The sequence below is a fragment of the Artemia sp. Qi Xiang Cuo genome, chromosome 11 (genome assembly GCF_049724085.1).
Source record: "Artemia sp. Qi Xiang Cuo chromosome 11, ASM4972408v1, whole genome shotgun sequence".
NCBI lineage: Eukaryota > Metazoa > Arthropoda > Branchiopoda > Anostraca > Artemiidae > Artemia > Artemia sp. Qi Xiang Cuo.
The window spans coordinates 68,645,051-68,660,441 of NC_142804.1; the positions used below are offsets into that span (position 1 = coordinate 68,645,051).

A 15,391-nucleotide genomic window follows, 5' to 3' on the forward strand; every position below is an offset into this window, starting at 1 on the left:
AGCTAGACTGGGACTTATGCATGATTGGATTTCGATTCCACTTTCTTTTCTTAGGAAAAAATGGAAATTTGTTGTTTTTTCTGGTCAATGGACTGCCCGCTTCCGGAAATCACGTACACTAGATTGCGCGCGCCAAACGTGGTGGAATTGTGCCAAGCGTGGCAGAAACTGTGCCAAGCGTGGCAGAAACTGTGCCAAGCGTGGCAGAAACTGTGTGAAAGCATGCTGGGAACTGTGCCAGGCTTGGCGGTACAGTGTGGCAAAGGTGACGTTCTGAGATGTAAACCAGGTGGCCGAAAGTGGGAAACCCTCGTTTCTTTCATTGCAAAAGTGTAGTGTTTTTTTTTTATTATTATTATTATGGGACAAATTTTCGTTGTTTAACTCGCTATTGCTCTAGGTTATATCTGTTTGTTTTTTTTTTGTTTTTTTTTTTTAACAGAAATTTGCATTGTTTATGCGTGTCATTGCAAAACCACTTGTTGTTTGTGTATATCTTGTCTGTTGAGGTGAAATTTCAGTTGATAAGTTTCATTCTCTCTACCACTCGCATGCTAAACGAGCGCACTGCCATATGGGCTAATGCTTGATGTTTCACTGTGGTAAATTAACGTTAATAACGCGTCACAAAAAGGAGAAAACGAAGTATAACGAAGAAAAACATGGCTATTCAAAGTCTGTGAAAAAAAAATACAAAAAGATACAAATATTTTGGCTTAGACCTTTGCTCAGGTGTTTTCAATGTAAAAAGAAAAATAAGGTTCAAGGGACCTTATTTAAAGTTCCGTAGATAAATGTCCAAGCTACAATATGAAAAGACAAGCCTTAAAAAGCAAAAGAGTTAAAGCTTTTTCAGAAGTAACGGTGCAATGGCTTTGATAAGGTTATCTTTTCATATTGCCTCTTATAATTTCATCTGTGTTTTATTTTTATTTTTCGTACTTGTTTTCTTTATTTACTCGCTGCGAATAACGTCCTTTTTTGTTATCCTTCATTTGCTCGCTTTGACATGCTTAGACAGTTCGGTCTCAGAAATTATTTATAACATGTCAAGTCCTTCCTCCACGGGAGGCTGTGAGATCATTATGTTGCAACAACTGTAGCAACCATTATCGGGGACTTTAAGCCTCCGTTTAGGGTTTTCGGCCATGACACACCGATGGGCTATCTTGAAATATTTAGTCGTTGGCATGTTGTTGTTTTGTGGCACAAAAAGGCAGAAATAAGTATTTAACTGTCTTGACATCCTTGGCTGCAAAAAAGGGGCAATAGTACTTTCAAATGTCGGTTCAGATGAGTTTCGTTTTGTCATTCTACGACCGACGTGATCTCCCCTTGGAAAGAAAAAAGGAAACCATTTTAGTGGTCATTTTAAAGTGTGACCGTCCTTAGTTTTTGAGGTAGGGGGCTGTAGCCTTCTGGTTCAGTGTCATAAGCCGCGACAAATTGATTATTTTTCTCGGATTCGCATTTTCCAGTATTTTTGCCCTATTTCACCACACATTGTTGTTTTCTGGCAGAAAATGGCACTTAGTTTTAGTGTGATTCCTTTCGTGACTTAAAAAGAGCACTTACAATTTTAATATACATTCAAATTGCCCCTTTTTCTATATACTACGATCCTCTCTGGGGATAACAAGAAGAAAAAAATGGAGAGACTTCAGGGCTACCCAAGCAAAAAGTGTGATCTTCGTTGTTGTTCATGATGGGGGACCTTCAGTATAGGATTTGGCTATGTCAATTTTGATGGCACACATTTTATTCGATGTGTGCCACATCGAATAAAACCACATTTATTCGATGTGGTTTTATCTCCTCAACTCCTCAAACTCCTCAACCACATATATTCGATGCGGTTTTATATCCTCAACTCCTCAAACTCTTCTACCACATTTATTCGATGTGGTTTTATCTCCTCAACTCCTCAACCACATCTATTCAATGTGGTTTTATCTCCTCAACTTTTCAAAGTCCTCAACTCCTCAAACTCCTCAACCACATCTATTCGATGTGGTTTTATCTCCTCAACTCCTCAAACTCCTCAGCCACATCTATTTGATGTGGTTTTATCTCCTCAAACTCCTCAACTCCTCAAACTCCTCAACCACATCTATTCGATGTGGTTGGGGAGCTCAGGTTTCTTTTTGAAATCTTCTGAAATGCACTCTTGTAATTAAAGATTACTGCTTAATTAAATCTACTAAAAGTTATCATACGATGATTGAAAATTCTTTTTTCACTAGACAGTTTGTTTGGCAACAATTTGTTTATAATATCAGTTACTGTTGGTCGTGGTTATCTTTTTACTTGGTTGTAGATACTGCTGAAACAACGAAAAAGCTGAAAAAGCCTGTAATTATTTTGTCACTTTTAAACACTCATTTAAGCACAACGTACTAAAAGAAAATCAAGATCGACATTTTATCTACAGATGTTACCAAAATCATATACCTGGAAAACGTTTTACCAAAGCAAAATGGTATGTGGTCCGTTTCACTGAATTCAGTTCCACGATGTTAGCTCTGGCTTTGGTTGTGGAGCTTCCACGTTTCGAGATATTTTCGGGTAATTTGATCTAGGCATTTTTATTCAAGTAAATTTCCATGAATGCATTGGATTTAAAGTAATAAACAAATCTTGAAAAGGATGTAAGACAGACATCTGTCCTGTTTCATTGGTTTAAACGAGTAGTTTTTTTTGTTTTTTTTATCAAAAATAGACTATAATATTAAAAAAAAAATACGAAATCATTTTCTAATGCATATTTTAAATTCTTCTTCTTTTCTTTTTTTTTATCCAGCGGTATTTGGTCCTCCTTTCTGCATTTCCTATTCTTTTTCGTTTTCTTAATAATAGGTTGGTTATACTTCACGTAATGGATAGAATGAAACCGGTTATTGTTATTGTTTTTTTATAACATTAAATTACTAATTTACAATGCATATATGTTTTTGTACTTTAAAATACATTCACTTTTCTTATAACACTTTAAAACACTTTTCACTATATTTACATAAATAAAAGAAAAATTAAAAATATAACACCACTTTTTTTATTATTATTATATAGATAGATAGATATTGCAATAAAAGCCACTTTGGGCCATGGCAAAAAAAGGAAAATCACACAAAATAATATAATGCATCACATTTCAACACACCCTACTCTCGCTGGGCCTTGCGTTGTTAGGTAGCTACAACAATCCTAAAAAAAATTCCCAAAAATCCAATATTTCACAATCCAGGTGAAACGTATCCCCCTCAACATATAAAATAAATTCCACTAGTTTAAAATAAATTCCAAACAATCATTAAAAAAATTACTTCAAATCTAAAATCTATAATCTAAAAATTCATAAAATCCTATACTATTTCTACATTCATTAAAAATTTACTCAATTTTTTTTTTTTTCATAAAATAATCTCCACTAATTCAAACCTATCTCTTCAAATCTAAGACCATAATCTAAACCCTACAATCTAAGTCTCAAATACTTCAAATCTGAACTCTGTCATTTTTTTTTTTTACATCATACGAACTCCTATATTATTTCTATATTCCGTAAAACTATATTCAATCATAAACCCTATACATTCTAATTATTTAATTAAACTTAAATCTTACCTAATATATAAACTTAAAAATACTGAACAAATTCTGAAACTAACTATTATAATCTAAAAATTCTAATCAATCTCTAAAATCAAACACTTCATTAAAAGTTGGAAATATTTAACCTAAAATCTAATCTTATTCCATAAATATATTTTCCATCTTTCCTTTATTAAACTATAAACGAATAGTTTAGCCTCTAAGAGATTAGTAAAAAATAAAGGAGAATGAACATTATGCGGATTTGCTGAAATCAAGCTCTAACCAGGGCCGTATCCAGTATTTTTTTACAGGGGGGGTTTTACAAAAGAATTTTTTCGGGGGGGGGGGGTAAAAAAACTTTAAAAAAAGCATGAAAAATTTATTTATATTCATTTTTGTTACGTTTTTTTCGATTGGGACAAAGATCTTGGAGGGGGTTTCAACCCCCCCCTCCCCTCCCCTCCTGGATACAGCCTTGACTCCAACATGAAGTATATTAGAATACAAAAATTCGGACAGTTTGCAATTGTATGTGTTTCATTCACCGATTGCTGTTCGAAAGATTTAAACTTAAGTTTTTCTTGTGTGAAGAAAATACAAATAAATAAACCTTTCCGTTAAAGCTTTTTTCAAATTCCTTCTTGATGCAATAGTGGAAAAAGTCACTCTTTAGCGTAAAGAGTGGAAGGTACTGGGACTGTAGCGATCCCTATATACACAATAGTTTCTGTTTTGGATTTTACTGTCTTTTGCTTTCATTTGAAACCAATTCGAATGAATATTTTGTTGTTTTTTTTTTTTTTCATGTCTTTTCATTTTTAATATCGTATGCTATGCAGTATAAATAGTAGGCAGCTCCCACCCAAACTGCCTTTGACGTTTACAATAAAATTACATTTTTATTTAAAATGCTCTGAAACCGGAAGCAATTATTTTGTTCTGTATTAATATGTTAGTTTTAATTGTAATGCTTTAGTATATCTGCAGATGACGAGCGCTACATGTGCGGTCGAAATATTCACACTTTTGTATCGATTTTCACTGTCTGATAAATGGACTTACCCCATTTGAATGTTTAATTGTTGGTCTCTTTTATCATTTAAAAAGGGCACTAAAACTTCAAATTTTCATTTAATGAGCCCTCCTCCGATATTCTACGACAACTAATTCGGTTGGATCACCTCTAGGGAAAAGACAGCGAACATACAAAGAGACAAAATCGCATTTGTTATCAAGCTTCTCGGAAAATATGCTACATTTTGTGTTTTCAACATGGAAATTTAGAACCTCTCCAATAGGATTCTTAGACATACAGAATATAATGCTTCAATTCTATTCTAGGGTTGTACCCCTTTTAGGGTGTGCTTTTCCCCTTTTTCTTAAATTTTCTAAATTTTTTCAGACTCTCAAATTCTAATGGATAATTCTCAAATTTTGTGAATGATGTATATTTAGAATCACAGTACAAAGGAGATTCTTTTTACATGTTTAATAATAATAGAGTTTTGGTTACTATAGTAACTAAACTGTACAATACATGTCGTACTTTACTTACAGTTCATTGCTACAAAATTCGCTACGCTACTAATTTCTTTTAATACTCTGTATTTGTCGTAATAAATCTTTCTCGAGTATAAGCAAATTTGTTTTTAGGCTGGTGTTAACAGTGGCTTACATATCATCATTTTCGATGAAATTGATGCAATATGCAAAGCAAGAGGATCCGTCAGTGGAGCTTCCGGCGTCCACGACACTGTTGTCAACCAACTTCTTTCCAAGATAGATGGTGTTGATCAATTGAACAATATCCTTGTAATTGGGATGACGAACAGAAAGGATATGATTGACGAGGCTCTTTTGAGGCCAGGTCGATTTGAGGTTTGTAATTGCTCAACTCTTGCCTATGAATTTCATCGCATTCAAAACTCATCTTACCAAGCTTCATTCTCCAGCTTTTGTGGCTGATTTTCTATTCAGTCCGAAAACAGAAGTTTATCTTTCCCCCCGAAAAGCTTGAAAACCATTTTTGCTCCCCTGTTTTTAAGCTATGGAGGCGTGAGACATGTTATATGGCTTTGGGCAAAACGGCACGTTCACGGAGCCGACCATAATTATGATAAGGAAAAGAATGATATATTCTTCCGTTATTACTAAAGATGAAAAGTTGAAAACTGTTTATTCCGTTTATTTGTCTTTTGTTTGCCTTCTGATAAATGCCAACCAATGAATGACAGTACTTTTGCTGTACCGTTTTCGATAGTCTTTAAAAAAAGGCTTTGAAATTTTAAAAAATATTTTGAAAAATATTTATAAACAAAGAACATCAGTCTTTTTGCAGTATTTAAGAATGAGGCTTCTAAGGGCTGGCATCTTTAATTTAGTTTTTCGTCAGTTGGGTACCAAAAGAACGTATCTCCATAATCGTAAATTTTCAGAAGAGCAAAAAAAAAACTCAGAACGTTTTTATTTCCCTTCCGATAGCCGTAAAACAAGATCATATTGATATTTATTGATTTACATGTCGTCTGGTTTACATGTCGTCTGTTTTTTTTTTCACGATTACCGGAGGGAAAATAAAAAACTTGTGCGGTTTTTTTGCTCTTCTGAAAATTTTATTTCTGAAAATTAATGCTTTTGATATTTCTATACTTTTTAAATTTTTATACGATTACGATGTCAATACGATTTTATATTTTTGTTACCTGTATGTTAAATAAAAAAGTTGTGAGGTTTTGTTTTTGCTCTTCTGAGAATTTTATTTCTGAAAATTAATACTTTTGATATTTCTATACCACTTCGATTTTTATACTATTACGATATCGATACGATTTTATACTTTTTTTTATTGTTTTCTTCCTCATACGTCCTTCGTACCCTTCGTGCCCTTCGTGCCCTTCCTTCTTAGTGCCCTTCCTCATATGCAAAAATGAATCATGCGTTGCTGCCTAAAAATAACGTGTATAGATCATTGCTGTTTCAAAACATCTTCAGTTCTTTCCATTCTTAATTCAAGATTACATGGAATGGTAAAACAGAAAACTATATTATTTTCGAATCGTTTTAATATTAATTGTCTAGTGAACGCAGTTTCTTTGTGGAAATTTAGGTTCCCTTTTGAATCAGTATCTCCTGGCAACCGAAATATAATGTCATTCAATTCTGTCATTAGTTGACAGCATTGTCCACCCTTCTGTAACTTTTTGTTTTCCTATTCATTTCTCAGCAAAGGTGTGTTTGGATATTATTACTATTCTTGGAAACATTTGGAACTTACGCAATGTTAAAATTTTGAAGCAGGCTGAAGAATTAAAATGGCCAAAAATCAATTTGCACAGATATTTCTTGTTCACTTAGGTTTGTTATCAGAGGAGGAACCTTTCCCCCCTTGTCTTTTCTGAACTGCATTTGTAGTGGTTTTGCACAATTGGTTATATATTTTCATATAATTAATCTATGTAGTAATGCAACCGATTTTCTAAATTAAAGAAATTCTAAATGTAGAATTCCTTTGTGGTTTCATTACGTATCGGAAAAGACAAGATAAATGTCGGTTTTAAATTCAGTCACATGGCAGGACGAGTAGCTCCCGTAAATGGCCTTGAGTGATTAAAGTTGTGTCACTTAATTTAAGCTACTCACAATATGTGACTAAACTTAGCCACTCACAAGCCATGGGGATACTTGCTTTATAATGATGGAAGAACTACGATGCCACAGATAGTCGGTGCTTGTGTCCTATACTAAAGTTATGCTTTAACAGAAGTCGAATGCAGCTTCGACAGACTGATTTAACGACCTCTAATAAAATAAATTCCCGTGGATAGTCCTCTGAAGTCTTTCTAAGAAAAAATATCAAAAAAAGAATCATTCGAATCAAACAATTCGTGGTAACGAACTGTAAGTAAGCAGCGGCTTTGCCAATATCTGTAATGAAACTGGTTTTTTGTGTCCACTTGGATATCATCTTAGCCTGAGCGAGATAAAATACTTTACAGGTATATTTTAATTAATATTTAATACATAAGGTTAGGTGTTTAATATAACGGGTTCTGATCTGCCTGATTTCCATTATTCTCTGTTGTATTTTCCATTATTTTGTTACTAAAGTATTATATTCTCATCATATTTTGGTATAGTTCATTACGATTAACCTAACTTTACTTCTTTGATGTGGTCGGTATAACACGTTAGTACCGCCTTACATATTTATTCAACTTACATGAAGATATACCTGTTTATTCTTAGCTCTTGATAACAGAGAAATTACTAAACTTAGATTAAAAGTTTTGTATATCTATGAAAAGCCATAAGTCCGTGGAACGTTTTTATGGACGTTTTATGGATCGTGGAACGTTTGATGCAGTTTCTAAAATGGGGCAATGGTCACAAATTTCCAAACCGGGTGGTTACTTTTTTAAAACGACTGTGAGATGTGTGGACCACATTCACCACCCTGATTATTCTTTAAGCCTTTATGGAAGTTCTTATTTTTACTTCCGGACTAAGGTTCGGGATTATGTTTTGAAAATATATACAGACAAAAATCTTTTGATTGAGGTCTGGATTTGCTTCGTTATAAATTAGTCAATTTTTTATTCTTTGCTTTAATCACTTTGTATATGTTTAACTAGAAATCGGCCTTTTGACCTAATGACGAAAATTCAATTAAAAGCGGATTAAATGGAGAAATAAGAAAGGATATGCAATTGCATCCGTGAGAAAAAGCTAGTTATCACCATTTATCGTTACCCAATAAAATAGCAATGTATATCAAGAACATTAATAAAAATACTACTTCTGTCTCATTTATCTCCGTTTTTACTTTTTCTTTACACTATGCTGAACCTAACGAGCTTGAAATTTACCCACCCATCTAACAGAAATAAATTCATATTAAAATGTCAAAATTTGGTAAAAAAATTAAATTCGCTAAAAGAACAAAATTTTAGAGGGCAGAACCAATAAAAATAAATGCAAAGATTCCTTTATACGTATACAGTTCCTTGCAAATTTGTATTGCCTCCACCCTCTCTACTCGCTCAGGCCTTCGCCCTTCGCAAATATCACAGAAATCCTTCTTATTTAGGCCTGGTTCTCTTAGTTTATCAGTAATTTTCTTTTACTGTGTTTTAATCACTTTATTTAGGTCCAAATGGAAATCGGTCTTCCGAATGAAGCTGGCCGAGTTCAAATTTTAAACATTCACACTGCCAACATGAGGAAGAACAACAAACTTGCTCCAGATGTAAATATTGAAGTAAGTTTGTCTTGAAAACATTTTGAGATTCCTTTTTTTTTCTTTGTTTCTTTGCCCTCTTCACACTCACGTTCTTAGCATATACGCGGCCAACACAGAAAGAATAACAAATTAGCTCAAGGAGGTGTTGCCAAATGAAACGCATTTGGACGATTTTGTTGTTGCGCACTGAGTTTTTCAAAACAACCCATTTTTAAATGCGATTTTTTTTTTATTATACCTTTGGCACATTTTTACTCGACAAATTATTCCTTCGGATCTTTTTAGATTTATGTGGCGCTGCGATCTTATACTAAGCCTTTGGCAATAGTGGCCCCACAAATTTTATGTTGAAATCATTTCAGATTTTTTTTTTTTTTTTGGCTATCTTGCCTTCTTCAGTCGTAGATTGTTGTCCTTAGCCTAGGTCCTTTTGAAGCAACGGTGAACAAAATCTATTTAGCTTAGTGAAGGCTATTGCGAAGGTGAAAGCTATTGTATAAATATATGCCTTACTTTGTTATATCTCCGTTCAGAAAATGCCACACATAGTTTCACTAGCTTTTGTAACTACTAAATGCCGCTAATTACTGTAATATATGTACAGGTAATGGTAAATATATAATTATTGCAAATATAAAAAATAGCATTGTTTAATATAATGTCACGAGATTGTTTAATTGTCTTCTACAGTCTAAACAAAATAGAATATTATCTTGTATTATTCGCAGTATTTTGTACCTTTGCAGAATTCTTCATAAGCTAGAGTTTGTGCAGTAGTGGGCATTGTGGGCAATATAATGTTTAGCCCTGCTCCCAGATCGAATTCCCAAAGTAGAAAATATTGGCATTTGTCTTATTTTCATGACTTCCTTTACATTCCTTTCGCCAAACCGCAGTCAAGTTTTGAGTGGAACTTAATTTGATAAGTATTCTGAGATGAAGTACTAAATTTCTTCATATTTTTATAGAGAAAGAACCAAAAGAAAAGAAAAACATAATCGACTTGACTATCTTCAAAGAAAATTAAAAGATGAGAAAAATGAAATATTTGGTGTAAGGCACGTACGAGGGAATATATATCTAGGGGCGGGAATTCTTTCAAAAACCAAAGAGAGCTGGATACACATAGGAAAATGCAGCCACCCTAAAAGAAATTGGTGTTTCTGTTTGGGGGGCTGGGGAGGGGGAGACATCAGAATGTAAGAAGAAATAAGACACATAAGTGTATGCATGACTTTGATAGCTGCGAGGTTGCATTGTATATGGGTGAGAATTCAGATTTCAAATTACAAGCATCTGACAGTGTTTCCATATCTTTTTTTTCAGAAAACTTTAGAGGCCACCTAAGAATGCTGTATATTCCAGGTGAAATAATTTATTTCATTAATTGGTGAAGTTTTGACAGTGGTGGTTCTGGAATATCTTGCGCCCCGGGCACAATCTTGATTAGCCCCCCTCTCCCTCCGCCCCTCTCCCAATAAATTTTCAGGCCAAATTTTATCTTAATTTTGCTTTATTAACAAAGATTACTTTCATTTTAATTAATTGTTATAATTGTTATTTTTTAATTAATTTTTAATTTATTTTTTAATTCATTAATTATTTTCATTTATTAACTGCGTCCTCTACTTTATTTTAATAAGAATAAAATTTCAGAAACTTGAAATTTAGAAATTTTGCGCCCTTACAATGCCTGAAGTAAGTGCCCCTCTGTCCCCTCCCCCCCCCCAAAAAAAAAAAAAATACGCATCTGGTTCTTGATGAGAGTTTTTCTTCTATTTTGGAAAGTCGTTGAGCTGGACAGATGAAACTTTCAGGAATGGGTTCAGAGCCTGAATTATGTCACTGGAAGGCGTTTTGAAGTATCTATCACTACCTCCTTCCTCTAAGGGACACTGAACATCGATGAAACTGTTGACAGTTTTTCATATAAATGTGATTTTTATGAAAATAGATTTGTTACGCAAATGAGGCCCAAAGAAAGTTTTTATGTCTCATAACTTTGCTAAATCCTAATTTAATAGGTTTTAAAAAATTTCGAAAGATGTACCTTAAATTTGAAAATCTCCTAATATAGTGTAATAGCCTTCTCGACTCATTGCAATTGGGTTTTCAAAAAAAAGTCAAAGAAAAGTAGACTTGAACCAAAATCAAGAAAAGCTCACTTTTTTTAAATTTAAGCGTCTTCTAAGCAATTTCCTAAGCCTTAAAAAGAGGGATAGAATAAAGATAGGAGCTTGGAAAAACCTTTCTGGGGCATAATTTAGGTTCTATATTCATTCATGGGAGTTCCACTCTCCTAACTCAACTACTTTTCAAGGTAAAAAAAAGGACCCTCATCTAGAATTGTAACTCAAGAATGTAGTATAAAAGACTTTTGAAAACGGAAAATGCAGAACTGTATTAGTAATTTAAAACCTAAAATTTAGATAAGTTAAAAAGTTTTACTTCTAAACTTAAAAAAAAATAGAGTGAAAAAGTTTTAAAACTAAAAAATTTTAGGGCCGAGTTTGAAAAAAAGTAAAATTTATCCATATCTAAATCAACTTTATCCGAAATTTCAATCCTCCTGTATCAATGGTCGTATTTTAAAATTGAAAAATCGATAGTAGGATTTGATTTTCAAAATTCGGTTGTTAATTTTGATTTCTTTGACAAACTTACGGGTGGATTGTCGTTTTTATTCTCAAATCAAACATCTTACTCTCAAGAAATATTACGAAGTCGATTTTGTTTCGAAGTCGTGAAGTTGTGTTTCGAAGTTGTGAAGTCGAAGTCGGGTTTCAGCGAAGGGGTGGTTCAGTATTAATTCTAATCCGGATTTGAGCTTATTCAAAACAGATTTGACAGGGTCCTAGATTTGAGATTTGAGGAAGGACCCTTTCCAGCGAACTTGCACCAATGAGCCTTATGCCCGGGCAAAACCATAGTCATGCCTGTTGAGGCAATTCCTTCTCTAGTAAAGCTTGAAGTTTGGAATTAAAAATTTGCCTGCTGAATTTCGATTTCCATAGACAGTCCATCGTAGATTCTCATGCCTATGAAAAACCTGTCTTAAGATTGTCGTTTCTATTCGCGAATCTTGCTACCAAAAAAAAATTACAAAAGTAAGTTTTGCGCGGTTTTTTAGTGACAAAGTCTTAGAGCGACGGTTCAAATCTAGATTTAAGAGGGTCATTGCTTTATGAATTCGCGCACATTTTTAAAGAAGAAGGGCTTTCATAAAAATATAAATAGCACCAATAAACCTTAGGCCCGAAAATTCCAAAAAAAAATACAGCATGGACATATTTTTGCCTTTCATCAGCTTTCATTTAAATCCAAAAACTTATTCTACTTGATATCCTTATTGTACGGATTTAAGCCCACTGTGTTCCAATCCTTGTAGATATAGGATCAGGCTGTAGCTCGAAAAAAATAAGTTGTACATCAGCTCTTCTTTCCCACTAAACTTGGCTGAGATCCAATGGCTTTTTTGACAGATTTCGTAATAGCAGGAGGTTTGGGACCCCTCCCTTCCCATGTGGATCAAATTTGGAAAAAATTGCTGCAAGCACAACTAGGACACTCCTCGTGTCGTACAAAACAAAGAAGGGGGACTATAAAGCTTAAGAATGTATAGTTTGTGGTATTGAACCATATAGTCAAACATGGTTTTCCCCTTTTGTATCAAAGGGGACAATATCGGGGGGGGGGGAGAGGTGCGGTGTCCGAAAAGAAATGAAAAAACAGTCGAATTGTGCTAAAATATGTAAAATTGTTGCCAGTCGTACACAATATGGAAAATATATAAAATATGGAAAATATATAAAATATGGAAAATATATAAAATATGGAAAATTGTTGCCAGTCGTATAGTACACAAATTGCTTTAAAGAAATCACATGGGAACTTGCCTAGTGTCTATGGTCATGAGTTTGAGCCCCACTGATGAAACTTTTTCATAGCTGAATCACAGTCCATGAGCCAGATACCTGCCTAGCATGTTGGAGGTTGTAGATGTCACAACGATAGAAGATTTTTCACGGTTTTGTTATTATTGCAAGTATAAATTAGTTTTGACTTGATAAACAAGTAAAAAAAGGAAAATTTCAATTAGATGTTTATTCTCCTAATAGTATTCGGTGTCAAATCTAGTATTGTTTATGTAAACCATATGGAGATTTAGCGTGATATACCGTTGCTTCTTAGTAAGAAAAGCTCTAAATTGAGTTTTCTTTTGCAATGTTAAGTTTTGTTTAATAACGGAAGTATTAAGTTGAAAATTTTTGCTTTATTTCTCCTCTGTATTACGGGTTATGTAGATCTAATGAAATCGGGGTTGTTCATCTGAGCTACACTGTAGAGGATATTGGAAAGCTTTCCTTGCTTTAAAGTCTTTTTTGTGGGGGGTATCCTTTGCATTAGATATTTGCTGTTTTGTACTACGCTTCACGATCAGACTCATTTTAAACCCATTTATTTTACTTCATTTGTTTGTCGGATCAGAGATAAAATCTTCTAAAAATCAGGTACCTTTTTACAGGCATGGCTATTAATGATGCATGAACTTTCTTATGCAAGGCATAAGGGCCCATAGAGCTCTTTCTTATCTTACGGCTTGCATGAACTTTGTTATGCGAGATTTGTAAACATAAAGTTCAAATAATTTGTTTATAATGTGGAATGACTCTCATTTCTATCCTAAAATATTCACTAAAAATTAAAAAGAATGGAATAAAAATGTTGAAAAGAGCTTTTAAAATCACTTTAGCCCCTAATGCACTAACAAAACAAAAAAAAAATGTAAAATGAAAGCTTGGGGTAGCCACGGAGTATACCATCAAGGAGGCACACTTGTGCCTCTATAAAGAGGCGACCCACCACAATGTTAAGCGATTTCAGGTCCTAGAGGTCGCAGAGAAACGGCAGTAATCGCATTTTGTAGCCCAAGCTCAAACTAAGAAAATTGCAAAAATTCCTCCTCCTCCGACTTTATCTTCATGGGGTAAACTGGGTCGGACGCTTGGACTCTCCCACCACAGCCCCCCAGTAACGTTGTCCGATTGGACTGAAATTTAGAAGTTAAGCTTTCCTAGGGCCCGGGAGCTTATCCTCTAAATTTCAGCTTAATCCGATCACTCCTTCCCTGTTTTCAAAAAACCAAATATAGCCACTTAAAATTCATTTCTTTTTTTTTTCTTAGCCACGCCTACAGGCCACAGTTGGCAACGGATCCGGTTGAATGAGGACTCATTCGAAGCATAATTCGACCTTTAAGTGCATTTTTTTATTGACAGAACGAATAATTATCCACACGACTTTAATAGTTCTACACACCTTTGTTTCCTTTTATTGCCAAGTTTATTTTTTCCCACCACAACCCCCCCCCCCCTTTCATGTGGTTCGGTCGGGCTGATTTAGATGATAAGTTTTCCTGGGGGATGGAAACTTATCCTCGAAATTTCAGCTCAATCTGATCACTCCTTCCCTGTTTTCCAAAAACCACATATCAAGATTTTTGGGAATTTGCTTGCGTCGAAAATAGCTTCAATTTGCTAAACAACAATTAATATTGTGTTTGTATAGTCCAGCGGCTGATACCCCAGACTTTCAGGCGGAACACCCGGGTTCGGTTCACCATCAGAGCAACTTTTTTATATACTTTGAAAAGAAACTCAGTTTCTTTTTTAAATTATTTGAAAAAAATTACGTTTTCTAAAGAGTTAAAGAGGCTGAGTTACAAGGTCGACCCTTAAAACGTACAGGGATTAGGAGGCTTAGTTGGGGGGCTGTTAAAGAGGCTGAGTCACAAGTTCGAACCTTAAAACGTACAGGGATTAGGAGGCACCCTGTACGACGTGATTTGAGTATTCAGGAATTAAAAGCCTTAACACAAGAATGTTCAAGAGCGGGGGGTTTGGGGGGCGGCAGCCCCCAACTTTAACTCCTGACACGATCAGCTAACAGTTAGTCAAGCAATAATAAGTAATAAACTGTACAAAAACGTGCAGAAATTATTTGAAAAAAACTACGTTTTCTAAAGAGTTAAAGAGGCTGAGTTACAAGGTCGAACCTTAAAACGTACAGGGATTAGGAGGCACAGTTGGGGGGCTACCACCCCCAAACCCCCGCTTTCGCAGCCTTTAAATATAAAAAAAAAATTTCTTTAAACTGAAAGTAAGGAGCGACATTAAAACTTAAAACGAACAGAAATTATTCCGTATATGAAAGAGGCTGTGCCCTCCTCAACGCCTCGCTCTTTACGCTAAAGTTTTTATTGTTTAAAAAAGAGTTGTGAGAAAGTCAAACTTTAGCGTAAAGAGCGAGGCGTTGAGGAGGGCACAGCCTCTTTCATATACGGAATAATTTCTGTTCGTTTTAAGTTTTAATGTCGCTCCTTACTTTCAGTTTAAAGAAATTTTTTTTTATATTTAAAGGCTGCGAAAGCGGGGGTTTGGGGGTGGTAGCCCCCCCACTGTGCCTCCTAATCCCTGTACGTTTTAAGGTTCGACCTTGTAACTCAGCCTCTTTAAATCTTTAGAAAACGTAGTTTTTTTCAAATAATAATTAATTAAG

The 15,391-nt window shown here is 34.5% G+C and overlaps 1 protein-coding gene across 1 annotated transcript in view; it reads left to right on the top strand.

Annotated features, from left to right (window-relative positions):
• The window catches only part of LOC148947275 (vesicle-fusing ATPase 1-like), a 324,795-nt gene that overhangs the window by 229,171 nt on the left and 80,233 nt on the right, over positions 1-15,391 (top strand). Inside the window, exons 8-9 of the mRNA XM_089096977.1 lie at positions 5,248-5,472; positions 8,741-8,851. Coding sequence (XP_088953103.1) covers positions 5,248-5,472; positions 8,741-8,851 — 336 coding nt within the window. The remainder of the gene's footprint in view (positions 1-5,247; positions 5,473-8,740; positions 8,852-15,391) is intronic.